Here is a 10283-nt window from a genome sequence, read left to right as displayed (position 1 = left end):
ATTTTTGTAGCTTGTGTCAAAACTTGTCGGAGTTTGTTTTTTTACGTTCTTCTTTCCAAGATGTATCCAACGATATACAATATGATAAGTGATTTCTTTTGGAACTTTGATAAATTGCATCGATAAGATTTGTCAAAGGTACTGTCAAGGACAACCAATTTTGTACCACCATCGCTTGCTTTCAACCACATGCATTATATTAAAACATTTTGTATCAAGCTATGGACTTATCAAGTCATGTGTATTTTCATTATCTTGGCTAGCTTTCATTAGAGCTTTAACTACTGAATTAAGTATGTTTAATTTATGTCATTAACACTACAAATATAACCCTTATATATCCGCTCTAATCTCTAACCAGTGGTATCAGAGCCCTATAAGAGTTACTACTTCTCATCTCACAAATCCTAGGACATCTCTAGGCAAGATAATTAGCGCATCATGTAGGATCCTAATTTTCTCTATTCATTCCTTAAGCTTAGTAATTAATTTAATAATTCAAATGTGAAATTTGTAACCTTACCTACCTTTTCATGTAAAGTAGGAAATAGAAACCCTACATCTCTTCTACAAAGTACAAAAAGGGAGTACCCTTCCATTGGCAAACTCATATTGCTCAATAGGTGGAAATTTGGAGGCCAACATCAAAATTTGCACTAACTAGAGTTGAACCATCCTACATCATTAGTTGCTAGAATTTAGGTACCATCTCGCTAACTTTCTTCAATCTGTCACTGTTAACAGAGTTTCACACAACAAGAAATTCGATGCTCAGTGCTCCTAACCTGCTCAAATTGGCTCAAGCCCTTTGGAAAAAAATTGATATCTAGAAGCTAAACATCTTCCGTAAACCTCATGGCCATTGGTGCTCTATGTGTACGGTTGAAACTAGGTGTGAAACCTGACACTTTTGCTCTTTTGTGAAAGCACCAAACTAGATATGGTAAAACTTCATTAATTCATATTTATCTCCTTAATTATCTAATAGTTAATGATCATAGAATTTTTTTAATGTGCCTTAATTTTTCATGTGATATTAATGCTATAATTACCTTTATGGTGATGATCTTGCAATGATTCTCTTGTAAGACTGATAGACATTGTCATCTTCTCATAGGGTAAGACCCCTATTCACTCTCATTAGGCATCACTCATGGGTAAGGAAGGTGTTTAAACTTTCAAAGTCTTTCTATTTCGTACATACCTTTATGGTGATGATCTTGCAATGATTCTCTTGTAAGAATGGTAGACATTGCCCTCTTCTCCTAGGGAAGATCCCTGTTCTTATGCATCGTTAATGGGTCAGGAAGGTGCTTAAAATTTCAAAGTCTTTTTTAGAAGGCCTAGAGACTAGCTCAAAAATGAAAACCTTTTTTCTTAAACCTACGAGGATAGGTGAGACCATCCAAACTAGAAGTCCTCAAAATCGTTTTGGCAAAAGGATGAAAAATCACGTGGAATCATCCTCATTGCTATGGATGATAACTTTGTTCATTCCTTGGAAAAGGCCGGCACAACCTTTGAAGCTTGACAGAGATGGAGAATTTTTTTGGGGCCAAAGCCAAGAACTCCAGAATTTTTTCAGAATTTCTTGCTTTGGCTCAATGTTACATGAAGGAAAGTATCTTTCTATCCCTATCATAGGTTGAGCTCTATTTTTACTACTAATTTGTGTGCATTTTTTAAGAAGATAACAAGCTTGTTGTGCTGCTCAAGTCCCTTCAAGAATAAGGATTTTTACCAAATAGTCACTCTTCTTAAGGATGAGGCACCCATTCTGCAAGTTGAGAATGTCATCCATCAATTTGCAATAAGAAGAGAAAAACATCCTCAAGAACAAGAATAAAACAACTAGAGTATCAAACTCTAGCCCTACTACAAGCAATGACGAAGAAAATGTCTTCACAAGTACGGCCTATGTTTTATGTTCTAAGGGAAGGAGGTGCCAAAATGAGGCCAGAATGTGGCAGCCAAGGTCACTATGCAAAGGGTTCCTTTACTAAGAACCCTTGCCCTCATTGTGGCGAGACAAATAATACACCATCCAAATGCTCTAGGGCCCAGACTCAAAAGGCAAACAAAAGCCTCATGTGGTAGAAGAAGTCCAAGCATCTTACAAACATTTTATCTGTGATTTAGAATTTGAAATTTTGTAGTTGTTCTCGTGTTGCATGGTTCCTTGCTATTTTTGTTGCTTGCCCTTCATTGTTGTCACTTGGAGTTATACCCTCTCACCTATCATTAGTCATTTGTATGGGCCGTGGATTCCAACCTTTAGTCACTCCCATGGTTCTATCCTCTAGTTGGTAAAATATCTCTCAATCATAGGGAACCCTAGCTACACACATTGAAGTAGAGCATTTTGTATCAAGCTTTGGGATAGTCAAGTTATGGTTATTTTCATTACTTTGGCCAAATCTCAGTAGATCTTGAGTATTCAATTAAGTGTGTTTAAGCTATGCAATTAGAACTATGAATGCCCGAAACTATCCACATTTTGGCTCTAACTTTTGCCTTGTGACACACCATTTTTTCATTATTTGGGGTTGTAATTATTGAAAACCTACATGCGATTGTAATGAAACCCTTGTTCATAGAAAGAGAAGGTCAAGAAGTCCTTGGGTGATCAAAGCTCACAACACCTTATTTCTAGAGGTTGGGTCAATTTTAAGTGGTTGTGGCCAATCAAATGTGGAGAGAATGTGAACCCTAGAATTATAAGCTGCTCATTGTTATAAAATCCCAAGTCTTGTTATTTTGAGGGCTCCAATCCTTTTGGGCTTATGAATATCCATTGTATATGAGCTTAATCTTTGTCACTATCAAGGAGCACCTTAGCTCTCTCACTCGATCTCCTTCTCTTGGAGTGTACGCAATGAGCTCCTTCATGCTTTCTTATGCATAAGGGTGGGACATTGTTGCAATAAGGATTTCATCTCTCTCTAATCTCAGCATTGAGTCTTTTGTGTTGATAAGTGTATCTCTCATCAAATAAGTGCATATTGTTGGTTTCAAATCTCTTTGAATATCTTGCATGTCCGCTTTGCTTGTGACAATTAAGGATGTGCAAGGTTACAAAAGACTTTAGTGTTAAGCATCGCTTGAGCTATTCATTGCAAGAGGTATATATCTCAAGAGTGTAGTGCTACGTGCCATCACTTCAAGATGGATTGAGCACCATTGACTTGCTTACAGTTGAGGTAAAATGTTTGATTAATGAAGGGAGAGGGGTGTTCCCATTCCTTGGGTCTTGAGTAGAGCGTTTGAGCTTGAGGACATGCATTAATAGCATTCTCTTGAGATGAACCAATTGGTTAAGTTAGACTCCAACATTCTAGGTTGGTGATATATTAGTCTACTCCTAAAAATTTAGGGCATTTAGTCCTTGGGGTCTATCATAATGCTAGAAGGATACCATAAGCTTCAAAGGTGTCAGTCAAACCAAATCAAGAGATCTACTAGTTATGTAGAGAATGGGTCACCAATAATTTAGAGATAGTCAATCATCAACACATTGAAGATATGTGATTATGCCTTACTAAAAGGATGAACATCAATACGATTTACTCACCACTTTTGAGGCAACAAGGGGTTAAGGGCGTCCATGGCCCACCTTTCATATAATCTTAGCCCCAACATTTGGTATCATAGAGCAAACTCTCACTTTGCGACAAGGTCCTTTAACAAACTAAAAGAATAAAGATTGTTATGATTTACTGACCACTTTTGGTATTGCAACAGACTCTTACTTTGTGGCAAGATTTCTAACAAATTACTTCATCTCAACTAAATAAAACTAAAATTTCAAGGTGTGTTTGGCTCAACTAATACTTCAAGGGTGCTACTAGGGTAAAGGAGCCAGTTTAGAGACACTCAAGAAAAAAAGTGTAATTTTGGGTGGGATTTTGCAAATTTGGTCAGATTTGAATTTTGAAATTTGCATGACATTCCTCATGCAAAGGTGGAGTAGGTAATACCAAGATTGATATTTTTTTGATTTAATCTGGGCAGTCAATTCCAGAAAGTTTAAATTTTGAGGTCTTTTAAGGGTTAGAAACACCCAAGGCCCAGTAGTGGTACAATTTTCAGCAAATCACACGTTGACACATAAGCAAGATTCCTAGCATATTCCAAATTTTTGTCTCTAAATTGGGACGTGCATGACTTTTAAAAGGCACATGTGTTACAACTGGCTCCTTTACCCTATAGCTTGTTGCACAAACTTTTTTGTCCTTTTGTACAAAAAGGTTGGCAAGTTTCAGTATTGTAGAATAAGGTCAGAAAAATATTGTTTGCATTATGCATGTAGCATAGATTGGTTCTATACAATTTTTCTTATGCCAAGATATCTATTGCAACAGTTGGTCAACAACTACCATGTATATCATGTATGGAATGCTGAGGATAGATTGGATGGTACTAAGTATCCCTCATGGGCTATTGTTGCAAAAAGAAGGCAGAACTGTAAGCGAGGAATTTATGCATACAGGTTGAACTTGGTAAAGCTAAAGGTGCATAATTTCTTACTACAAAGAAAATTTCAAGTTTTGCCACTAGATAGTCCAACAGTTGCCCAACTATGACCAAGGAAGCTATTCATTGAGAACATGTGCAACATGCCGTTAATTTTGTCTTTTGAAAACATGTGTAACATGTATATGTGTTTAATTAGCAAATAAACATGTGAGGTATTTCTTGCTTAATTAGAAATTTGCCAAGTGAACACAATAATATCACATCATAGTCGATGTACGCAGGAAAAAAGAAACTAGAGCTTGAAATAACACCTATTCTTTTTATTCTAAAGATCAAATAATGCTTCTACCTTCTCTAGAAAAGGAAAAAAATCTATCTTTTTTTCTTTTTCTTTTTTTAAATGGTCGATTAAGAAAAGAAAGAAAAAATGAGAGATGTAGGGGATGAATTGGGTCTAGGGCTCTATAGTGTATCAAAAGTTTGCTCTCTACAATGGATTATTAATGCCTCATCACACTACAAATGGTGTGGTAATTGTTTTAGCCTATTGAAAATTCCAAAATGCAAGTTAGGTGAAGACGAGTTTAATGAGTGATGCAGACAGAGACACTGCCAGAGAAAGATATGGGGAGCAAGAGACATGGCCTAGGAGCCATCTCTCCAAAGGAGATCCTTAAAGAAGACTTCAAGTTTCCAGTATCTCTATGTATCGTGTGTGGTAGACATGGGCTCTTCCACCTTTGGTTGATGGGAACCCCTGTAGATACCCTCCTCAAGGCCATACCCGTGTCTAGAACCTTCGTATTTCTCCCCATCACCCCATAAAGCATAGGCCTCTTCGCCGTGTGCTGCATCATCTCCAATCAAGAGCTCCTCTTCAGACATTCGGAGCGGGATCACTTGCTTGATAACAAGGCAAATTATGCTAGTCACAACCACATTCCAAGAAATGATAAACAAAGCCCCTGCAATTTGCTTGAACACTTGGAACTTCCCTTCTCCTCCATAAAATGTACCACGAGAGTTTGTGACAGGAAGGAAATAGCTAGACAATGTAGGTTGCGCAAATAGGCCCGTCAACACCCCTCCAAGAGTGCCCGCAACAGCATGTGTATGAAATACTCCAAGTGTATCATCCACATTTTTTAGCAGTGTCGAGTTCTTGTGGACAATCATCATGGTGAACCATGGCACACTACCGGACACCATCCCCATTAGGATGGCGGCCCATCCTTGTACAAGACCTACAAGCAACAACAATGAAGAATGTGAGAACATTTTTAAAGATTGTGTGTATGTGTGTGGGAGGAGAGGCAGAAAGCATATGGCAAAGCACTTGAAGGTCAAGTACTAAATCCAAGGGTTCACCACATGCACAAGACGTTTTGGATAAATTCTCACAATAATTCCCACATTGTGACTTACCTCAACATCAGGAGCTTCTCTGAGGAAGGCATCGCATACCTAGCTAGGTGCGATTGGGGGCAGGGGATCACCAGCCCGGTGGGGGGGACCGGTGGTCACCTGCCCCCAATCCTACCTAGCTAGATATGTGGTGACTCTTGAGAAGAAGCTCATGATGTTATGCATTGTATGATAAACATTGAAAAGGACTCCGTTTTCCTACATGAGAATATTTTTAAATCTTCTCTCACACACCTACTCAATAGGAGAGAGAGAGAGAGAGAGAGAGAGAGAGAGAGAGAGAGAAGATTTTAATGTAGTGTTGCGCTGAAGACCTGTTATTCAAGAGGCAACTACGATAACAAATCTACCACACTTGGGTGATTGAGAGATTATTTCAGTTACCTCTCCTTATTCTCTCACACACACACCCATGAGAGAGAGAGAGAGAGAGAGAGAGAGAGAGAGAGTTCCCATTTTACTATGGACGAGTTTTGAACTCAAGATGTCTCGCGGAGGGAAAGAGCGGGAAGAAAAAAACGTCGAGAGGAAGTCTTTGAACTCAGATTGAGTGAGAGAGAGAGAGAGAGAGAGAGAGAGAGCACCTGCTCCAGGTGTGATGCAAACCAGGCCGGTGATCATGCCCTGTACTGCCCCTATCACCGACGGCTTTTTAAACACCAGGATATCCAGCGTGGTCCACACAAGCAGGCTAGTAGCAGCACACACATTGGTATTGATCACGGCGACAGAGGAGTCGATGTTGGCCGAGTACGGGTCCCCACCATTGAAGCCAGCCCACCCGAGCCAAAGCAGCCCCGCGCCCGCAAGGGTCAGCAGTACATTGTTGGGTGGAAACCTCTCACGGTCCTTCTTAAGCCGCGGTCCAACCTGTCATGAATGCACCATAGCCCATCATCATCATCACCATTTGTGAGTGCTTCTCACAAAAAAAAATGCATACCCAATACGCGGCCGTAAACCCGGCTACGCCTGACGACAGATGAATGACATAGCCTCCAGAATAGTCCATGACACCCCAATGGAAGAGGAACCCGCCTCCCCACACGCTATATGCGCCCACTGTGTATGAAAAGGTCAGCCACAGAGGCACAAAGGCCATCCAAGCCTTTATGTTCATGCGGCCAAGCAGTGACCCAGCGATAAGGATGAGCGTGATTGCCGCAAACACGAATTGGAAGTACACCATGGTAGCCATGGGATAGAAAGGCGCAATTTCCGCCGTCTCTATTTCACCATTTTTGTGATAGTGTGTGCTATGGGGGATGTATGCCTGGTTGGCAAGCCAGTCTTGAGCAAGGGATTGCCCTGGCTTGCCCACGAAGGGTAGTAGCTGCTGGCCGAATGCCATTTTGTAGGCCCACAAGACCCAACAGATGAGCACAGCCGCAAATGCATACAGTGCCATGAATGCGGAGTTGACGGCCCACTTCTTTTTGACAATGCTGCCATACAGAATGACTAAACCTGGCATGCTTTGTATGCCAACGAGAGTCGCGGCGGTCATCTGCCATGCATTGTCCCCTTTGTTTAGCCATAAGGGCAACGAAGGCAAGTTGTTTAGATATGCTATAGGCACAGTTGGTACAGGAGGTGCTGCCATGCTGACAAGTCAGTTGGCAATTTGTCTCGCAGATGTGGAATAATTAGCCTCGGCCCGATCTCAGCAGCTTGAGCTCCTCCTATATTGCACACAGAAAAACAAAACCATGTGAAATGCCTGCATTTTTCTGTGTTCTAAAATGCCCAAAATCAAATAAAAAATTTAACTTTAGCTATAAGTGAGCATGTAAGGTATTTAATGTTCATCATGATGGGCATTTGAGGGTTTTTTTTTTGGTTAAGAATCCTTTGTAATGCAGCTAGGATCGACGAACCCGGGTCTTTACGCACCCACTGAAATCGCTATCTTTTGCTGGGAATATTGATGAGCTATCTTTGATTTTGTAGTTGTTTAGCCCACATTGGTAGCCATAGTAGTGGAAGTTAAATGCTTAAGTTAGTGACTATGTCCATAGGGACAGATTTACCGACATAATTGACTTAATCATATGATTAGGGGAGTGTATTAAGAAAATTATTAAGTTAGTGACTGTTTTGGCATCTACCTTGATGGGTACAAGTTTCTGCGTAGGGGCTTGATTAGTGCAATGAGATTAAGCTAATCACATGATTAATGGAGAGTTGATCACATACTACAGAAGTAGTTACCTCATTTGGATGAACGCAAGAGCCGCTCTGTGTGAGAATGTGTGTGTGCATGTGGGAGGAGGCTATGGTAGCTTAAGAGTGGGCCGGGATAAGATGCGGGCGACATTATTAATGCAGGTCATTGACGAGGGCGATACTTCCCTGTAAATTCTACTAAGGTTCTGTCCTTGCCGCCCACATTATAGCAAATGGACAGCCCAAATCAAAGTTTGTATGTGAGTTGCCCCAATTTTACATAAGAGGGTATTCACACACTTGCTCACCTCCATGTCTCCCTTTAACTATCAAGCGACAGTATTCCCGCCGGTTTGGACCACTAGTATAGCATTCACAAATGCTCACCAAAAGCATTTCTACAAGCCAATGGGGCTCCTTTCTAGTTTTTACATGGAAATGTGCCCGGGCTTCACATTTCTCCTACAAAATTTAAACTCGGGCTTGAAAAATACCTTATATGTGGTTTTTCATTGAAACCTTGAATGGTATAATTATTCACAAACAATAGATTCATTCACCTTTGGCTAAAAATTGAACGAATCCTAGCAAGATATCAAGCAAAACCGGGTAAACTTTGCAAACTCTAAAGTAAAAAAAACAAGCAAATTTTTGCAAGAGCTAGCAATTGCATGCGATAAACCAAGAAATTATGTGGCAATTTTCTTTGGACAATTGGTTCAAACTAGGTAATGATGGGTCAATACCTTGGGGTGGGTTTGGGGGAGAGAGAGAGTATCGAGAGAGAGAGTATCGAGAGAGAGAGAGAGAGAGAGAGAGAGAGAGAGAAACTCAATAAGGGAGAAATTCAAAGAGAGAGAAGTATAGTTGCATCATTGCCAATTGTCCGAATGGCACGCGGGAAAGTCTTAAAGAAACTAAAAAATATGCCACCGCGCCATACAGCCACATCTTGAAAGTTATGAAAGTTATGACTGTGTGTGTGTGTGTGTGTGTGTGAGACACACACAGAGAGAGAGAGAGAGAGAGAGAGAGAGAGAGAGAGAGAGAGAAAGAGAGAAATGGAGAGGGTAGAGGTTATGAAAGTCTCCATTGTGAAGGTGTACATACATACACACACTCCACACACACACACACACACACACACCAAAGTACTGAAAAATGCTTGCTGGAAGCCAACTTTCTTCTTCCCCCCCCCCCGGCCCCTATTAACATGATAGGGCTCTCATTTTTACTGTGCTACCGGCCTTGTTATGGGACAATGTCCTTGTACAAAAATTTAAGTGCTTTTTTTAAAAAAGAGAGTGGAAATCCTCTATCATCATCACACGGGGAAGGCAGCCCCTTCCACCCTCTCCCCAGGCGATGGTATCCGCTGGCACCTGAGGAGCTCACACAGTAGTGGATGGCTTTGCTCCTTCATTTCGGCTGCTCTAGATGCGTGCAAACCAACCTATAAATACCAAGGTGAGGGCACACCTTGGCCCTTACTTAGCTTGGGATTAGTCGTTACTGCTTGAACTTCCTAAAGCTATGGAGCTTGCCGCTCAAACTTCTCAGGTACTGTGGTCTACCAAGCTCTCGTCTGCTTTTATTAAAAGTCTAAATAAAATGAAAACACTGTACATGGTAAAATTTGCTAGGCCTAGGCATTATGGTTGGCCTTGGGATCGCTTGTGCATAAAAAACGACGGTCTATGTTTGTTTGTTGAAGGGAAAGCTTGCATAGAAGCTGGGGGTCGCCACAATATGGTGTAAATGGCGCTGTAAATAGCCGCTGTAGGACTTCACCTTTACATAAATTATTATGTGTGTGTGTGGCAGTATGTGTATGTGTGTATATGTGTATGTGGTTGTGTGTATGATGGTTGGCTTGGCTTGGCTTGATGGCCGTTCTTAACATTTGCTACATCTTGACATGTATATTGCTTAACTGGAACTGGTTCTTTGTCCCGACTGTGTAAATGGAGGCAACATTTGGTGATGGCCGATTGGTCACTTGGCTCTGACTCTAGCCGCTGCAGGACCTGGAAAAAACCAGCCTAATGACTGGTTTTGTCGCTATTTTAACTAGTGTTTTCTCATTAGGAAAGAGAGTTATTTATTTGACTGGCAGGATTCGGAAACTGTTGGTTTTTTTCTGTGATAAACTGGTTTCCACACTTGGGCTTATCACCATTGGGATTTCATATCAGATAAGGGGATGGGGTGTTTTT

The 10283-nt window shown here is 40.8% G+C and overlaps 1 protein-coding gene across 1 annotated transcript; it reads right to left on the bottom strand.

The window, feature by feature from the left end:
• Positions 1-5178: 5178 nt before the first annotated feature.
• Positions 5179-7504, bottom strand: LOC147445825 (ammonium transporter 3 member 1-like). The gene is made up of 3 exons (XM_086526109.1): positions 6845-7504; positions 6486-6771; positions 5179-5720 (listed from the first exon to the last, which is right to left on the bottom strand). Exons 1-3 carry the CDS (start codon positions 7502-7504, stop codon positions 5179-5181), a joined length of 1488 nt encoding a protein of 495 aa, XP_086382235.1.
• Positions 7505-10283: the final 2779 nt, after the last annotated feature.

This window comes from Adiantum capillus-veneris, chromosome 12 (assembly GCF_014529385.1).
Source record: "Adiantum capillus-veneris isolate H3 chromosome 12, ASM1452938v2, whole genome shotgun sequence".
Classification (NCBI taxonomy): Eukaryota; Viridiplantae; Streptophyta; class Polypodiopsida; order Polypodiales; family Pteridaceae; genus Adiantum; species Adiantum capillus-veneris.
Note: the sequence above shows the minus strand (reverse complement) of the source record. Positions and strands in the feature narration are given on the sequence as shown.